This window comes from Macaca nemestrina, chromosome 15 (assembly GCF_043159975.1).
Source record: "Macaca nemestrina isolate mMacNem1 chromosome 15, mMacNem.hap1, whole genome shotgun sequence".
Classification (NCBI taxonomy): Eukaryota; Metazoa; Chordata; class Mammalia; order Primates; family Cercopithecidae; genus Macaca; species Macaca nemestrina.
In genome coordinates, this window is record NC_092139.1 from 95,329,900 (window position 1) to 95,349,754 (window position 19,855).

General features: G+C 48.6%; 1 protein-coding gene across 1 annotated transcript in view; it reads right to left on the minus strand.

The window, feature by feature from the left end:
• Positions 1 to 9,762: 9,762 nt before the first annotated feature.
• The window catches only part of LOC105495737 (MN1 proto-oncogene, transcriptional regulator), a 53,439-nt gene continuing 43,346 nt past the window's right edge, over positions 9,763 to 19,855 (minus strand). The window contains exon 2 of the mRNA XM_011765469.3: positions 9,763 to 12,612. Coding sequence (XP_011763771.2) covers positions 12,431 to 12,612 — 182 coding nt within the window. The 3' untranslated portion in view covers positions 9,763 to 12,430. The remainder of the gene's footprint in view (positions 12,613 to 19,855) is intronic.

Consider the following 19,855-nt stretch of genomic DNA (forward strand, 5'->3'; position numbering starts at 1 on the left):
CAGGAGTAGGCGTAAGCCAGAGTCAGCCTAAGCCATCAGCTCTCGTCCCCAGCCCCAAGCCTCAGGTCTCCACTCGTTAACCTCAACAACCACCAAAGGTGGGGAGGGCAGAGGGCATGGAGAAAGCAAGGGGAAACCACCAGTGGCCCCTTTCATTCCATCCGTATCTAGTGAGGACCTACTGGGTGCCAGGACCTGTGCCACCTGCTGTGGACCATGACGGGAACAAAACAAGGTTCGTGCCACGTGGAGCTGCTCTCCTCTCCAGCTACCCTGGAGCCAGGCCACAGGATAGGAGACAGTGCAAGGGAGGAGGCAAGGAGGTGGGATGTTTCATTCTGGCCCTTGCTTTGTTGCTGACCTTGAGCAAGACACGTGATTCTCTGAGCCTCTATTTCTTCACGTGTAAAATAAAGAAATTGAACGAGTTTTCTCGGAAGTCTGGAGCAGGGTGGCATGCGAGGTGCCCAGATGCAGTCTTAAGCAATTCCCAGCCTCCCAGTGATGAAGTCACTCCTTTTCCAAGTCTTTCCAAGACTTCCTCTTGCTATGTGGAGAAGGTCTCAGCTCAGTGCTGCTAGGTCTTCATCACTCTCATGAACACGTTGATCATGTAGAGAGAGTAGGTCTCAGGCCAGAGACCTTCAGCAGGCAATGGTGACGTTGCCGAGTTTTCGAAGTGGTCATTTTAGGATTGTAGTAGGACACATTGGTGTCTTTTTTCTAGATTCCCTCTCTGATCCATTCTCCAGAGGGAACATACTAAAATTCCAATGTAACCCCAGCTTAAAATCTGTCCTCACAGCAAAAGGATGGGACAAACAGATGAGTAGAACAGAGAGTCCAAAAACAGACCCCCACATACATGGTCAAATGATTTTCAACAAGGACACCAAAGCAATCCAACTGGGGAATGAAAAATCTCTTCAATGCATGGTGCCGGGACAACTAGATATCATGGAAATATTTTCAAAATCACCTTTGCCTCACACCATATGAAAATGTAAGTCAAAATGTGTCATAGAGTTAAATACAAGAGCTAAACTTAAAAGCATAAAGCTACTAAAAAAGACCCTAGAGAGGGCACAAAAGAAACTTGATAAAACAAACACTGTGACATTTTAAAACTTTTGCTTTTCGAAAGACACCATGAAGAAAAGCCACAGACTGGGAGAAAATATTTGTAACACAGAGAAGGTGCTTGTATCTAGAATAGATAAAGAAACTTTTACAACTCAATAATAAAAAGGCAAACAATGTAATAAAAAAAAAATGGGCAAAAGATTTGAACAGAAAGTTTCACCAAAGAAGATATACAGATAGCAAATAAGCACATGAAAAGATACTCAATATCATTAGAGAAATACAAATTATAACCTCAGTGAGATAGCACCTCACACACACCAGAATGGCTAAAGTTTAAAAAGCAGACAAAACCAAGTGTTAGCAAAGATGTGAGAAGGAACTAGAACGCTCACACATTGGTGTTGGGAATGCAAATGGTACAACCACTTTGAAAAGCAACTTGGCATTATCTGAAGAAGTGAAATGTATACCTCTTATATAACTCAGCCATTTCAGAAAGATGTTTAACTCTATGACAAATTTTGATTTTGATTTTCATATGGTGTAAGTCCATAAAGTTTTTGTCCACACAAAGACTTGTACACAAATGTTCATAGTAGTTTTATTCCTTGTAACCAAAAACTGAAAACAGCTCAAATGTGTATCAACAGATGAATGGATAAATAGACTGTGGTATGTCCATACAGTGAAATACTACTCAGCAATAAAAAGGAACAAACTACAACTAATATGCGCAAGCTCAAAAGTATTATACAGTGTGAAAGAAGCCAGACCCAAAAGAGTGCACACCCATTTATATGACATTCGAGACCCAAGAACAGGCAAAACTGATCAATAGTGATAGAAATCGGAGCACTGGTTGCTTTGGGGATTGAGGGGCTGAGTGGGAAGGAGCAATGGAGAAGTTTCTAGGGAGCTTGTCATGTTATATCATCTCAATAGTGGTTTAGGTTACACAGGTGTATACATTCGTGAAAATACATCAAATTATACACAAGTACTGTGCATTTTATTGTATATAAATTAAACCGTTGTTAGAATGTGAAAAGTGGGGGCAGTTCTGGGTTAAATCCACAAAGGAAAAAATCCTTGCAACATGTAAAATGGTTCAGCGCTGTAGAAAAGAGTGTGGCAGGCCAGGCGCGATGGCTCACACCTGTAATCCCAGCACTTTGGGAGGCCAAGACAGGCGGATCACAAGGTTAGGAGATTGAGACCATCCTGGCTAACATGGTGAAAACCCGTCTCTACTAAAAGACACAAAAAATTAGCCGGGCGTGGTGGCGGGTGCCTATAGTCCCAGCTACTCAGGAGGCTGAGGTGGGAGAATGGCGTGAACCCAGGAGGCAGAGCTTGCAGTGAGTTGAGATCGCACCACTGCACTCCAGCCTGGGTAACAGAGCAAGACTCCGTCTCAAAAAAAAAAAAAAAAAAGAGTGTGACAGTTCCTCAAAAACTTAAACATAGAATTATGATGCAACCCAGTAATTCTACTCCAAGAGAATTGAAAACACATGTTCACACAAAAACTTGTATACCTTCATAAAAACATTATTTGTAATAGCCAAAAGGTAAAAACAATCCAAATGTCCATCCACTAATGAATGAATAAACACAGGTGGCCTATCTATATAATGGAGTAGTATTCAGCCATAAAAAGGGATGAAGTACTGTTACATGCTACAATTTAAATGAACCTTGAAAACATTATGCTAAGTGAAAGAAGTCAGACATGAAAGACCGCATATATATGATTCCATTTATATGAAATGTCCAGAATAAGCAAAATCATAGAGACAGGAAGTAGAAGGCTGGGCTCGGTGGCTCATGCCTGTAATCCCAGCACTTTGGGAGGCCAAGCTGGGTGGATCACCTGAGGTCGGGAATTTGAGACTAGCCTGACCAACACGGAGAAACCCCATCTCTACTAAAAATACAAAAATTAGCCTGGCGTAGTGGCACATGCCTGTAATTCCAGCTACTCGGGAGGCTGAGGCAGGAGAATTGCTCAAACTCAGGAGGCGGAGGTTGCAGTAAGCTGAGATCGTGCCATTGCACTTCAGCCTGGGCAACAGAGCAAGACTCTGTCTCAAAAAAAAAAAAAAGTAGATTCCTGGTTGCCATGGGGCTGGGAGAAGGACAGGATAATGGGGAGTGACTACTAATTGATACAAGGTTTCTTTTTGGGGTGATGAGAATGTTCTGGAATTGGATAGTAATGATGGTTGCACAACATTGTGAATATACTAAAAAGCCACCAACTTACATACTTGAAATTATTAAAATGGAGAATTTTATGTCATATACATTTTATGTAAATGTTACATACATTTTTTCTTCCATACATTTTTGGAAGAAAAAAAAGATTCTTCCGGGGTTCCTGGAGCACCTCATCAGGCTATGTTTTTGTTGCAGAGTTAGGGTCTTATCCTATTACACCGTGCTATAATGGAAGAATTTAATACTTACCCCAGTCACCTCCAAGTTGGATGAGGTCGGACTGGAGGTAAAGGCTTGATATCTCCCACACCCTCTGTCTCCTCTACAGCTCGATCATAGTGGCCCCAGGGCGGAGTCCTCCCAGCTGAAACTCTTGACAGCTAGGAAAATCTGTGCTTCACTCTGGTCTTGGGATCTTTTTCTAATCTTCGTAAAAATGCACTGGGATGAGCATCCTTCCTTGAACCTCCTCCAACTCACTAAGGACAGAGTGTCCACGTGACTCGTCTCCCATCCCCTCCCATGAGGCACTGGGGTATGCTGGGGCTGTCACCTGGTTAGGTGACCTCTTTACATTTTCCTGCTCCCTTTTGTGGGTGAGCATTCTCTCTTTTGCAGCCTGTGGCCACGGCCCCGCTAGACTCCCTACCCACCTTCACCCTTCCCAAAGCACCTAGAATGCATCCAATGGCATTAGGAGATCACGTGGTTTGACTTCTCCATTTCACAGATGGGGAAACTGAAGCCCTGAGATGTGAAGTCCTTCAGCCTCATACCAACAAGCAGCAGAGCCAAGTTTCAGACTGGGGATTTACTGAGCACCTACTAAGTGCTAGGCATTAGGCTAAGAAAGACTTTACAAACGTTACCTCTTTGGATCTTTCAAGGGGTAAGTGCCACTACCCCTTATAGCTCATCTTATAACTGAGGGAGCTGAGGTTCAGAGAGGTGCAGTAACTTGCCCAGGGACGCCCAGTAGTTATCCAAAGCCCACTCTATTTTTTTAATTTGTTATAGAGATGAGGCCTTGCTCTATAGACCAGAGTGAAGTGCAGTGACACAATCATAGTTCACTGCAGCCTCCAATACCTGGTCTTAAGTGATCCTTCTGCCTCAGCCTCCCAAGTAGCTGAAACCACAGGTGCATACCACCATACTTAGCTGATTTTTTTTTTTTTTGTATATATTTTGGAGACATTATCTCACTATGTTGCCCAGGCTGGTCTTGAATTCCTGGCCCCAAGCAATCCTTCTGCCTCAGCTTCCCCAGTTGCTGGGATTACAGATGTGAGCCTGGCAGTCCACTCTCATATCCACTCTGCTCTTCCTCCCCATTCAAAGGCTGAGTAATCCTCAAGGCACAATTTAATAGAGCCTCTAGACTAGCACTGTCCAATAGAAATAAAATAAAAGCCACATGCATAATACTCTAATTTGAATTTTTGAGTAGTCACATGTGTAGGTGTACACACCCTAAGATGACCCCCCATGAGTCATGTCCTAGTATAATCCTCTCACCTTAAGTGTGGGTGGAATCAATGATTTATTTCTCACTGACAGAATATGGCAAAGGTGATGGGATGTCACTCCTCTGATTCGGTTGCCTTATATGTCAAAAGGTGATGGGATGTCACTCCCATGATAACATCATGTTATATAAGACTCTGTCTCAGCAGGCTAGAGTGAGAGACTCTCCTGCTTGCCTTGAAGAAGCAAGCAGCCATGCTGTGAACAGCCAATGGCCCATATAATAGGGAACTTTCAGGATGTCTGGGAGCTGAAAGCAGCCCCAGTCATCAGCCAGTAAGAAACCAAGGCCCCCAGTTATACAGCCCCCAAGTAATTCTGCCAACAATTTGGATGAGCCTGGAAACGGACTATTCCCCAGTTGTGTCTCCAGATGAGAACACAGCCCACCAACATCCTGATTGCCATCTTGTGAGTCCCAGAGCAGGGAACCCGAATATGTCAGACCTGGATTCCCGATGCACAGAAACTAGGAGATAATAAATGGATGTTGCTCCAAGCCATTATGTTTGTAGGAATTTGTGATGTAGTAATAGAAAACTATGCTGAGCACAGTGGCTCACACCTGTAATTTCAGCACTTTGGGAGGCCAAGGTGGGCAGATCACTTGAGGTCAGGGGTTCAAGACCAGCCTGGCCAACATGGTGAAACCCTGTCTGTACTAAAAATACAAAAATTAACCGGGCTTGATGGCACACACCTGTGGTTCCAGCTACTCAGGAAACTGAGGCAGGAGAATCACTTGAACCCGAGAAACAGAGGTTACAGTGAGCCCAGATCGTACCACTGTACTCCAGCCTGGGCAACAGAGTTAGACTCTGTCTCAAAAACAAAAACAAAACAAAACAAAAAAACACCTAATACAGCACATTTTTAAAGTAAGAAAAAGAAGTGAGATTATTTTATCAACTTTTTAAAAGTATATCCAAAGTATTATTTCAACATGTAATCAATACACAAAATTTTAACTTTAATGAGATACTTTAAATTCTTTTGTGTTTTTCATACAAATCTTTGAAAGCTGGCATGTATTTTATACTTACAAAACATCTCAGTTTGGGTCAACCACATTTCAAGCACTCAGGAGCCACATGTGGCTAGTGGTGACCGTGTTGGGCAGCATATGTATAGACATTTAATGGGCTGTTACCATATACCTGCATCACCTCCGCTTCAGTGCCCAGCATATGGTAGGTGCTCAAAGGAATCCACGATTCCTGAAGTTACAAAGGGTTGATAGTCACTGAGCACTTACGGTGAGCAAGACCTGTGCAAAACCCTCACTTGAGCCTCACTATCTCCCTATGAAGTGGTCATTACTGTGAACATTCTCTCCGCTTTACAGATGAGTAAACTGAGGTGCAAAGAGTCAAGGCTCTGCAGTCCAGACCCTGGGCTATGACCTGCTCATCCATCCACCCTAGGAATCTGAGGCCCACCCAGCATCCCACCACATCCAAAAGCCCCCTCTTCTCTTCACACACAACCCAAGTGACCCCAACCCAGAGTGACTTTAAGAAGCACTACACAAACGCCCATGAAAATGTCTCCTAGGCCTCAGGAAGGGGTGATGTCATTACTTCCCTGCCCCCTCTTTTCTCCTTTCCCTCCTAAGGACTGACCCATCTCTAACCAGGGTCCTCTCTTTTTCTAAATCCCTTAAAAACAAATTGAACTCAGAATGAAGCTTCTGATAACTTGCAGTTGAGGGCATAGGGCTGCAGATGTCCAAATTCAATGGGGCCTTGGGCCACCAGATCCCTGTCACCTCAGGGACCATCATGGTGCAACCCTGCTGTAGAGAAAGAAAAATGGAAGCCCAAAGCAGTGTCTCTCCAGGATACACTTTGAATTTCCTGTGGTATTTAGTCCAGAATCTTTCTTCAGATAACGTGGCCCCTTCTGAGGCTGCAAAAATGGAATTCACTCAACATCCATCTGCCACAGATGGACAGTGTACCTTCCTCATACTCTGCACTATGCATGGGTCCTGTCCAGGTAGGGCCACCACCCTCCTAATCCAAGCTGGGCCAGGGTCCTCGGTTGCCTTCTACCCCCTCGTTCCCGTAGACTGTCAACTCAGAATGAAGAAGGCATTCTTTCTGAGATGTGAGATGGGTGTTTCTCTGTTAGTATGGAAAGACCCCACCAGCAATGTGGGCCAGCCTAGACCCCATCCTTGTCCTCCCCAGGGCCAACATGTATCCCAATGTCGTGTGCAACCCCCACAATGTGCCAGTCTGTGCCATAGTCCTTTGGTTCTTAGGCCCTCTTAGAGTTCATTCATTCACTCATATGTTCATTTCACACCAACCTGAAGTCTCCCAGATGCCCATACCCAATACTCATCATTCTTTCACATTCCCTTCTCCTTCCTTGGGTTCTGATCATGATCATATACCACTGTCACTCTGAGCAGGAGACCTTTAAAGGTTAAAGAGATTTTTTAAGCTTCTTCCAAATTTAGGTGACTATAGAGGCTTCATCTGTAAAACTTTATATTCTGATAAATATGCCATTACCTATATAAAGAAAACTTGAAAAGTTGAAAAAAAAATACAATAAAACTTCTGCAAAATTAGGCTCAGTTTACGTGCTGGGATGAATAGGATGAACTCCTATTCATCCTCCAAAACCCTCTCTGGACATGCCCTGCTGGAGAAAGCCTTTTCCAAGCCTCCCACATGGGGTTCATGAACCTCTGAGTGACATCTATACTTTGTAGCGCCATGGGTTACTGGGCATATTCCCTTCACTTTTAACTGTCAACGTACTTGTCCATCCACTCCTATTCCCTCTTTCTAGACTGTATTTTAAGAGCAGGATGATTCATGATCTCCATGACAACTGGAGTCAGAGACACTTTTTGACGGCACATCCTTGTACACTTCATCTCCCCGAGCCTATTGCCTCATCTGGGATATGGGATGAATCTGCCCTGGCATGAGGTTGCCATGAGGATTAAATGAGAAAATATTAGTCTGTAAAGTGCCTAGTACTGAGTGTGGCTCTCGATTCATGGCAGTTTTATTACCTAGATCCTCCGCTTCTGCCACATAATAGGAGCTGAATACATCTGTTGAGCTAGAATGAAACGGTTTGAATTGCCTGCACCTATATGGTGTCCTTTGGTTACCAGTGAGGGGTGAAACCAGGTCTCTGAGTCAGTCCCGGGGAAGCAAATTTCCTCCATGGTCATTCTATCCTGTAGACGGGTCACAGGAAGTGGAAGCACCATGTCTAACTCTGAAGGGTCTGGAAGATGTGTCCTACCACATGCCAGTGGAAAGGTGTCACCAGGTGTCAGAAGGGGGCTGGCACTGCCTGTTCCCGCTCTGTGCCTAGCACTGTGCTCAGGAGTCTTCCCATAGACAGCTCTGTGGGGTCATAACACTCTTTCTGTCCACTCTACAGCCAAGAAAACTGAGGCTCAGAGAGAGTACACTGCCTACCACCTGGAGACCCAGTGCCCGCAGAGGTTTTTCCACTCAGGATTCCAGCCCCAGTGACAAAGCAACTATGGCGGGTAATCTTCCTAAATGTGTTCTTTGCTCCTGAGATAGGGAATTTCCTGGATGTCATTAAACATTTTACCAGCTTAATGCCAGTCTGGGGAGCTTCTGTTAACACACTGCGTTAGTGTGATGTTTTCCGGGGTAGAGTCATTGGAGATATGTGTAAGCTATTTGCCTCCACACTGAATGGCCGCACCGCAGCTCTCAATCTGCCGCCATCATTTCTGACTCATCTTCCTGCTCCAACCTGGCATCGGGCCCACCTACATTAGCCCTCTGGTCTGCTGCGGGCTGTGAAAGAAGGTAACTGCACCTGTTATAATTATGTGTAAAATAAGAGTTCAGACGTTCTGATTCAGCAGTCTAGCACAAGGCCAGAAATCTGGAGTTAACAAGAGCCCTTAAGTGTTTCTGCGGCCAGGGTTCTGTGGACCATGCTTTGAGAAACACTGAGAGGTAAAGGTCCAAAAGGGAAGAACAGGGAGGGTCTGTAGTGGCCTCAGGTCTGAGGCTGCAGATGCTGGAGTGAAGCCACTGCCCAAAGCGTGGCCCATAGGCAAACCGATCCTTTTACAGGGCTGGTGCTCACAGTGAGCTTCCAGCTAGATGTTACTTGCTCCACTCTAGAAACAAAAAACTAGGGGCTTAAGCCAGTTAAGCCGCTTGCCCAAGGTTCGTGGCTGTAAGCAGAGGAAGCAGCATGCGCCCCAGGACAGCGCGACTCCAGACCGCCATCAGCTGCCCTGTGGTCAGGTCATGGTGCTGATGCTGATGCTTTATGCTTATGAAGCACTTCCTACGTGTTGTGTCCAATACATTGTCTCCAATAACCACCCCATGAGCTAGACCCCTTTCAAAGATGAGGAAACGCTGGAGCTGAGAAGCTGCATAACTTGCAGGAGGTTCCCAGGCTTACTAGGATCTGAAACTCAACACTAGAACTCAGAAACGTAAGCATCACCCTACACAGCCACTTGGGGGGCACTTCCCTTGCCCCTCCCTCCTACATGAGTCAGATACAGGGTTCTTGGCTCCCAAAGGATCTTTCCCCCAAGGAGACGTTGGGCAATGTTCAGAGAGTTTTTTTTTTTTTGGTTGCCACAAGGGTGGGAGGTGCTACTGGCATGTAGTAGGTGGAGGTCAGGAATGCCGTTCAACCTCCCAAAATGCCTAGTTGCCCCCTTTACACTCCAGCAAAGAATGAACAGGCCCAAAATGTCAATAGTGCCAAGGCTGAGAAATACTGAAATGACCCAACTTAGGACAACATCAGTACACACACACAGACACACACACACTACAGCATCCAAACCTACACCCGTACATCCCATAGAATCTGAAGAGATTGATGTAAAAAGGGGATAGAGTTGGGGGGAAACAAAGCAAGCAAGCCCCACCCACAAATATACCACAGTCACCATTAACGTCATATTTATTGTTATTTAACTGCTCAGGAAAACATATACAGGTATATACAATATGCAGGAATACAGAAGACTGCACTTTACATATTTTTTTAAAAAAGAAAGAAAAAATAACACTCAATTTCATGAGCTATTGTCACAGTCTTCCAACCAAGCATTTCAGAAATGAATTTCTTTTAAGAGTCAAAAAAGATTACAGGATTGCCTAACACACAGCAGAGTTAAGTTTTCATATTTTACATGTGCAATAACATTTTCGTTTTCTTTTCTAAAGAGTTTGCTATGCAGTACTGATTACCAGTGTTCGGAGTCTAGTGTGTTGGGTGTGTTTTTCATTTACTTTTATTCTTTCCATTAAACCAAATTTAATGAAATAACATCCTTTTGCTTAAGGCTATTTTTAAAGCTGTTTCATTCTAGGGGTCGTGGGGAGCGAGAAAGTTTTTAAAACTTCAGGGGTTTCCGAGGTTGCCAGGACCATGAGCTAATTGGCAAAGTGTTGATGACTCAACGCTGGGAAAGTCAAAGACAGAAGTTAAGACACTTTGCTCCCCGGCCTTAAGCAATTAAGGAGAAATCATTCCTGTTTCAAAAGTAAAATGGTGAAGCTCTCAAACAGCTGTACACTGCAGAATCATAGCGGTCACGGAGTTTTGTCCACAATACGGTCAACTCTCCCACAGCCCACGGTGGGGGAAAATTCTCTTCCCTTTCCATTCCTTTTGTAGCAGAACGCAGGAACTGCCTCGGCTCATACCTTTCTCGCTGATCAATTCATGCCACCTGCTTTGTCTGCCCTCTGAAGCCAGGGTTTGCCCCAGGTCAAGACTGCCCAGGCAAGAACCGCAGACTCAGACCCCAGCCAAAAGGGCCGGCAGAAGGAAAGAGGGGAGAAGGGAGGGGAAAGAGTGAGGTTTTTCTGAAAGCTCCTCTCCCTTTGCTGAAGAGTTCTTTGAAATAAACAATGTGGGTGTTGTATGGTGAGCCCAGAGCCTTCAGGTCACTTGCTAAAAAAAGCCCGGATCTGCAAACTCTGAGGACCTAGAGGGGGTGGAGGAGCTCAAAGTGGAGCGTTTTAGTAAGACAGGCTCGATAACAATAACTGAAATTAAATATAACCATCACCGATTTGGGTGAAGTGGTATCAGTCACTTCTTGTCTAACCCACCTGGGAATCTATATGCCCCCCACCACAAGCCATAAATGGCTTTTGCAGGCATCAACAGCACCCAAAAGTGCCTGTCCATGACAACCACCACTCATCTCTGCTCAAAGCAGTTATTCCTTTGTGAGATGCTTGGGACATGGCTCTAGTTTTGCAACAGGGTAAGATTCCATCAAAAGTTGGGGAGGGGGCAGAGGAATTCCAGGGTTCAAAACTAAAAGGCGTAGGAATCAAAGTCATTTTGTTATATTCTCTTTCTTCGTCCTCTAGCCCTCGGGAGTCTGCAGATCCCTGCAAAGAAAGACACCCGGGCTCAGAGAAGGCTGAGCAGGCTGAGCAAGAGGGTGCCTCATCCCTCCCGGGGGTGGGGTTGCCCAGGTTGGACTGGGGATGGAATGGGAGAGGTGGAGGAGATACACACAGTCCCCTCCTTCTTCCCTGGGATGCCCGGCCAGGAACAGCTTTCAGAAAAGGGAAAGGGCTGAGAACTCAGCCTCCTCCAACTCCAGCGCCCGAGGCACAGCTGGCCTGACTGCAGCAAGGACAGCAACCTGGCTCCAAAGACTGCAGGCTGGGAGCACACCATCCCCCATGCAGACCAAAGGCTGCTTAGCACAGCATGAAAATGCAGGGCCTGGGCATTTGCGAGGAGGCCCAGAAAAGGAGAGAAAACACTACTGTCGAACATTCCAACTCCTTCCCACAGAGCAGAGCTGGACACGTCCTCACGTCCATCGCAGAGAGGGGCGGCTTCCAGCAGGAGAAGAGAGAACCCAAGTGGAAGGGAACTGAAGGCTGAGCACTGTGTTTGCAGGAACGAAAATATATTTTCTTAGGGAACAGACAAAACAAAATCCCAGGCAGAATACCTAAGGGGGGCATTCACTGTTTGGCTCCTGCCTAACTGATGACACTTGGGTGTCAATATATAATATTGTGAAGACAATTTGACTTTCACCCGGCAATATTCCAGAACTACTATTCTCCAGGATTTCCATTTTAATAAGCAGTGAACAAAGCAAAAAGAAAATAAAAGGGGAGGGGGGAAGAAAAGGAAAAAGAATAAAAAAGAAAGCAACTCTTGTCTTATTATGAAATAACAATACTTGGACATACAGCAGCATGAAAATAAAACAAGGAAAGAGGTCATCTAAAAAATGTATGCCAAGATTACCGAAACATGGGGAGTATCTAGAGGAAAAAGGCTTAAGCAAAAGTTTGCTAACTGCAGAAGGGTTAACACTGGTAACATACTGTGGCAGACAAGTTTCTTTTTTAAAAAGACTTTTGAGATTCCCCCCCCCGTTTTAAATTAACCCTTTCCGGTCCATATGCCACTAAGCAGGTACCAACCTAGAGAAAAAAAAAAAAAATCATACACTCAGCAATAGTGGCCCTTTCAAATTAACAGAGGGGTAGGGTCAGGTTGAGGGGGAAGGAGACAGAGAAGGGGAGGGGAAGGGCCTGGTAGAGGAGGGGGTCTTTCTTGTCATTCAAGTTAGGGCGGCCACAAATGTCCCGAATCTGTTGGAGATGTCAGAATGCAGGGACCGCCAGGTGGGCACGGAGGCCCGAGCCTTGGCGTCACCCACGTCGTCTGTGCAGTGGACAGACAGGCACTGCAAGTGGCTGCCAGGCTGGGTTGCTGAGGCCTTGTTTGCCGGGAGGTCGTGGGCTGTGGAGAGAGAAGGAAGAGAGGATATTAGTGGCACGCTCATCTCTGAGGGACACCATAATTGGGGGCCAAAGTGGCAGAGGCATACAAGGGAGGCACCGTCCACGCCCTCTTTCCATGGCTAAAGCTGGTCCCAGAGGATGTAGAGATGTTGTTTCGAATCCTCTTGCTGTTACCTCTGATTCATCTGTGAGATCTCAGCCAAGGGAAGACCCCCCTGTTGGGCCTCAGTTTCCCCACTGGGAAATAGGAAAGTGAGGCAGGATAAACTCAAGAGTTTGCCCATCTCTGATGCACCAGAGTTCCCAAAAGATTAACTGGACATGATCTAAGTCAGGAATGCTTCCTGGAGGAGGGGCATCTAAACTGGGCATCAAAGGATGTGTAGGAGTTCGCCACATGCCGTGAAAGGGTGGAGGGGAGGATTGTCTGGGTCCAGAACACAGCCTGTTTGTGTGTCATCCTCTGCACAGACATTTGCTCAGGGTCTACCATGAGCTGGGAACTTTCTTAAAATGTGCCAGACTGCATACCAACTCCAGGAGTAAGGATGATCACCTCTGCTTTATAGCTAAGAAAACTGAGACTCAGAGAGGGCAAATGACTTGCCCCAAGTCACATAGGAGAAAGTGTGGAGTCACAGCACCCTTCCCAGAGGAGCAGGAAGGATGGAGAAGGTGCCTGTGGACACCCAGCTTGGCACAGCTGAGTCACAAAGACTAGAAACCCACAGCTCCCCAAGCCCCAAGTGCTCCCCAATCCTCAAGCACTCCCCAAGCCCCAAGCACTCCCCAGGACTTTCCAATTGCTCCCTTTTCAGCCCCCTCCCACCTCTGAAGGTTCTGCCCCTCACTGGTGTGCAGGGGCTGAGGCTCCATGGAAGTGACTTTGAGAGTGAGGACATGGGAGAGGAGGAGCCCTTCAGGACACCTGCCTATGTCTTTCATTCCCTCCTATGCTCTGGCCATAGCTTTCTCAGACTCCATTTTACAGATGAGAAGTCTGAGCCCCAGAAAGGCACAGAAACTTTCCTGGGGTCACACAGCTCCAACGTAACAGCTGAGAGAATCCAGTTCTAGCTCCACAAAGGGACCCGAGGCCAGTCCCCTCCTCTGAAAATGGGGGTGTCTGCCCGGCTCATGCACCTCCTTATGATGGCTAGTCAACTAGGCTGTTAATATGTACAAGGTGTTTGTATAAACTATAAAGTGCTATCTTCACAAGGACAGAGGGTGAAGTGTTCAGAGCAGGAAAGACAGAGAATCTGAGCTCCCCGGTCAGACCAGCACAAAAGCACCATTCTCAGCTGCTACATGAAAGGACTCTGGGTGCCTGGGGTGGGGGAGTCTATTCCTCTCCCATACCCTTAATGAAAATCCCCCGATCCCCCTTCTCATTGAGTCACACAATGCCAGAAATCACCACAGATCACAGGGATGTCTGTGTTAGACGTGCTTGAGGAGAAAGGAGTCTGACAACCATTCACATCTTAGTATAAATTAGACCAGAGCAGGCAATTTGCAGGACTTCTCATTTACGGCTACCATGTGACCACTGGCTCTGTCCTGAGACCTGCCATATGTCAATGAAGAGTCTCATTATTCTCATTTCCTAGAGTCTGACTTTAGAGTATGCCCACGGTCACACAGCCTGGAAGGGACAGAAAGCTGGGTTTGAATATGGGCTGATGTTGAATTTCTGCCTCAGTAGAAGTGAAAAAAAGCTGAGATTGGGGGCAGGGGGCTCTGCTCCAGGTGAGGGAGCACACCCAGATACTGAACTCCACGACCGGCCTGCCCTCAATCCTCTGTGCAAGCCCAGCCAAGGGCCCTGTGCCAGGCAGGAGTCACCCGCCCGCCCTGCCCTCTGGGATTAAGCAGGAGGCCTCCCCCAGGAGCTGAGCCACTGCGTGCAGAGAAAATCCTCCCAGAGGGATGGGCCCAGGCAGTTGAGGACAGGCCATGACTAACTGGGCTTGGGGCCCCCACCCTGGAGCCCCAGAGACACCTTGCTTTGAGATCTGCATGCTGGGAGGAGCTGGAGCTGGGGAGGAAGGCGCCTTCCTTGGCCACTTCATTCATTCATGCAATTAACATGCCTTTATTGAGGACCTTCTATATGCCAGGCATGGTATAAGCCTGCGGATCTAGCATGGAACAGGATAGACACTGTCCCCACCCTTCTCCTGGAGCTGATGGTGAGGCCCGGAAACAGTATCTCTTTGTGACCAAAGCACAGTCACTTTGGAGTCACAGCCCCACTACTATGTGGCCAAGGCTCTTCTGGACCTCAGTTTCCCCACTGGTAAAATGGGGATGACATCATCTCCCCTGGGGCCTTGTAATGGCCTGGCACACAGAGACACCCCCAAACAGTGCTGCTGGGGCTGTCTTTCGTATCTGGGAGGGTCAGAGGTGAGGGGGGCTTTGCAGCCACTTAGAAGCCCCTAAAGCCCCATTACTTCCTGGGGCCCAGCCAGGTGGGCATGTTCCTGGCCATGAAACAGGAGTCTTTGCCCCATTTCACAGAAGGAGAAACTGAGGTTCTGAATCCAAGCTTTCAAAGCTAGTTCGTAGTGGTGAAATCTGGATGCTGTTAAGATCCAGGTATCGCCTGGATACCTTCTTCCTGGGGAGAAGGTACCCCAGGAAGCTTAAGGCATCAGAGGCAGGGTTTCCAGGAACATGGCAGGCCCTGGATTCTGGCAATACTGAGGCACAGTGCCCAAACCTTTGCTCTTGAACCCATGCTTGCCTTGTTCCCAGTGACCCCTCCACCCTCCCCTGCTTAATATCTCCAAAGGAATTTTATTCCAGCACTGCAAGATCTGGATTGGCGGGGGTGGGGTGAGGGAAGTAGTATCTGCCACAAAGAGAAAGAAAGAAAATCTGAAAGGGGGTTATTTCCCCAACTTTGCACACATTATCTCAAGGAATGAACACAGCAATGCTTATGCCCACTTTACAGATGAGGAAACAGACTCCGAGGGATAAAGCTCCTTGCCAAAGGAGAGAGAAACTCTTTGCTCTGGGGCTGCAAGCACCCAGAAGGTGAAAGAAAATTCCTGAGCAATACACCGGGCAGAGGAAGCTGCGTCTGCCAAGCGATGGGTAAGACAGACCCAAATGGCCAGATTTTCTAAAGATGCTTTCAGACATCAGCGTGCGGTGTGCTAATGCCAGAAACCATTGCCGTTCTTATTAGGGGTGGACTTAATGAGGGCGTCCCAGGCACACAACTGAACACGTCCGTGTATTATCTAACTCCATCCCCCAGCAAGCCCATCAGTGGGGGGGCCCCTTCTCCCCACCCTGGCAGGGCCACCCTGGGCTCAGAGAGGGCGAGAGGCTTGCCAGATGTCACAAAGCATGGGTGCAGGATTCCCCAGCCTCTGCCTAGAATGAGCAAGAGAGCCTACCAGTCTGGTATCCACAGGGAACATTTTTAAGAGAGAATATTATTCTTCAGTTCTTGACAACCCAAGCATGACCGAACTCATCCTCCCGCCGGATTCATTCCAGCTAGGGGGACCTAACACGCCCTCAGACCGCGGCTCCCCAGGGCTGCCGAGTCGCTGCCGATAAATCAGTCTCACGGAAGCCGCCTCAAGTCACGGCCTGCCCCAGCTCCAGAGAGGCCCTCAGTCTCCACTCCTTGAGGCGGCAAGCATGCCAGCCCCCACACCAGGACCCAGAGATAAAACCACCCCCTTCCCAAGCTCCCAGGGTTGAGGGAGACCCTGGAGTCACTCAGCGCCCGGCACTGGCAGACACCACAGAACCCAGTGGGTGCTGTTCTGTTTTCCACTTGATTATCAGCCTCCCCCATCAGACTGTGGCCATGTGGAGAGGGGCAGGTTTGGCCTGTTCACCTCTGGATCCTGCATGCGCTGGGCCCTCAGTTGGGTCCAGTGCACTGACTGTGAAGTGCCCTTCATCCCCATTTGACAGATGAGAAGACTGAGGCTTGAAGGGGCAGGAGCTACCCACGGGTCACCCAGGGTCAGGTCACTAGCTCTAGGGGTGTGGCTCTCTCCTCTCAGCCCAGGATTCCCAGCTGGTCAGGCCAGGGTGGAATCCCAAATGCCCTGTACCTAGGCAGCTCCTGTCTGCAGAGCCACAGTTTCCTCATCTGCAATTTGGGGATGGTGATTCCTGCTGAGTCCGGCTAACAGCAGCGTGGGGCGACCTCACAAGAGACTGGCAATACCATGTACATGTTGGGGGGTCAGTCCCAGAGGCTGGGGCGACGTTGTCTCAAAACAGATAACCTTTCGTGTGCCTCACTTGATTCAGGCAGCACTGGGCGGGGACAGGGGGGCGTGAGGGGAGGGGCCTCTGGTTCTTGGGGACTGATGGGCACGCCTGCCCAGCAAGGAAAGACTGAAGGATGGTTTTTAAGGACAGATACGATCAGAAAGAACCACCTCACGCCCCATGCCCAGGGTCAAGGCCCAGAGCTGAGACAGACACCCCTGCTGTTTCTCCTCCCAAAAGCACTTCTCAGCTTTTCTTCATGGCACAAATCCTTGCTGAGCTTCCAGCCTCTTCCTACTACCCCGTCACCCCTGCCCTGAACACCACATCATTTCTTCTGGTCATCATGCTGCAGAGGCTCAGGCTGCCCCTGCTCACCCCGCTGCAATCACAAGACCCACGTCGGCCTCTGTCTTCCAAACTTCTCCATCCACAATGGAGACAGTAAGTTCCATTAAGGGAAGGAGAGAACCAGGAGCAGGTGCCAAAAAAAGCAATTGCGTGAATAACTCCAAGTCACTCCGTTTCTCTTACAGGGTTCAACAATGATAGCGGCCACCATTCGTGGAGCAAGGAACTTTTGGGCACATCACTTCATCTCTCAGAACCTTGGCTCTACGAAACGGGGAAAATAATAGGACCGGCCGTCATGGAGGCAGTTAGGAGAATTTAGTGAAATGATCCATGCAAAATGCTTAGCACGTGGGGCACTCCTGCCAACACTGGCTCTGAGTACAGCCTGTCGATGTTGTTGGCCAGCCTGCAGGTGACAGTGGGGACCTGCAGGGCTGGGTCCAGGGAGGGCTGAGTGACCCTTCTGCAGGCTGTGCCTGGGGTGAAGGGAGAATGGAAAAGAGGGGACGTTTACCTGGGGATGTTGCATTTTAAATTTTGCTTCCAGAGATGCCACCCACCCGTAGAGGGGGCCGAGTTTTCTTTTTTTCTTTAAAGTCAGCAAAATAGGCCTCATCATCACCCTGCTCTGCACTAAAATCCCCGGACCAGGTTTCCATGTGGGTGAGCCACGTGCTCAGGCGTCGTGAGCCGGGCGGAGGTGGCTGCCACCTCCCACGCCAGGCAAAGGGCTGCCTTGGTGGTTCTCCCAGCCACAGTTCCACCATTGAACCCCAGGGAAGGAGACTCCTGACCCAGCCACCTCCTGCCCTGCTGCCTACCTGAGGGAAAGCCAGGGGCATTTGGGGGGAAGGACAGAGCCCAACAATTGCCCATATCAAGGGCTCCCTGGGTACTCCCCCAGAGCATGGCCCAGGCCAGGTGCTAACCTCTTCTGTCATATGGGAAGAATAAGAGAACCTACCTCACGGGCTGCTAGAAGGATTAAGTGAGATGATAGCTGGAAAGCCTTCAACATACGGTGAGCCCTTTGTCAAAAAAGGGTAGCTGCTCTGACACTTACCATTCTTCTGTTGTTGCTGTTGCTGTTTTTCTTTTAGAGACAGAGTCTCACTCTGTCACCCAGGCTGGAGGGCAGTGGCACAAAAAAAAGAACTCACTGCAACCTCAACCTCCTGGCGTCAAGCAATCTTCCCACTTCATCCTCCCAAGTAGCTGGGACTATAGGTGCCCACTACCACACCTAGCTAATTTTTAAAAATTTATTTTGTAGAGATGAGGATCTCACTATGTTGCCAAGTCTAGTCTTGTATTCCTGGGTTCAAGCAATCCTCCCATCTCAGCCTCCCGAAGTGCTGGGATTACAGGGGTGAGCCACCATGCCTGGCCACGTTTTTCCTTCTAATCCCCTAACCTGGTACTACTGTTGCTCTTTACAGATGAACTGAAAGACGGTCCAGAGAGTCAGAGCCTGATCAAGGTCACACGGAGTCAGAGGCAGAGCCAGGCCTGCAATCCAGCCTCTGGTTTTCGTTTTGTTTTTTGTACAGATGAGGTCTTGCTATATTGCCCAGGCTGGTCTCAAACTCCTGGGCTCAAGTGATCTGCCCACCTCAGCCTCCCAAAGTGCTGGGATTACAGGCGTGAGCCACCACGCCCAGCCCACTGTTACTGTTCTTGGCACTGGAGGCAGCCAGAGCTAGAAGTGCCATGTGCTAGCTTCGTGCCACGGGGCAGTTTCTTCGTCCCTGCGGGTGCTGGAAGCTGCTGAGGCTGGGGTCAGGGTGCAATCCCAGGCCGAGCCAGAGAATGAGAATGCCGGGCGTATTTTTAACTCGGAGCTTATGTAAGAAGCAGTGTGGGCCCCAGCACACAATAGCGGATGACTCTCGCCCAACTCACCCTCGCTGGATTCCGACAAAGGGAAGTGTATTTTGGTTTTTCCTTTATTTGGACCTGGTGCGGGGAGACATTGGGTTCTGTGACAGCTGCCACTCAACTGGGGGGCTGGGCGATGGGCCTGGAAGCTGAGGCAGGTCTGGTGGCCACAGGGCTGAGCCACCACCTCTTGGAGCCTTCGTGCTACAGCCTGGGAGTCCCTTAGCCCCCCCTCCCCACACTTATCTGTGACCCCCAGACCTTGGCAGCTTTTCTGTTCCTCACCTCCTTAGAAGGGCAGGGCCACTGCATTCAAGCCAGCCCCAGGCATTCCAGGTCACTCTTCACTCTTCCCCATCCCCCACAGTCAGCCCAGGCACCAAGGAGCGAAGAGGTTGCCTCCAAAGTCTGCCCACTTTTCTCCTGCCCCACTGCCCTACCCTGGCCCACACACCCACCATCTCCTGCCTGCAGCTGCCACCTTGCCTCACTGCTTACACACTGCCCTCCAAACCTGTGAGCTGGAGGAGTTTCCTGAAGCACCAGCCACAGCAGGCCTCTCTCCTGCTTGAAACTTCCATGGCTCCCCAGTACCTCCTAGCTTTGCATGCCCTAGCCCGACTCCCTCTCAGGCCTCCAACCTCATCTCAGCGCTTTCTCCTGCACTGCAAGCCCCAGCTATACATTCCCTCAACAGAGTCCTGATCCTTCCACCTCCACACCTTTGCTGCTACGGTTTTTTCTGCCTAGAGCAC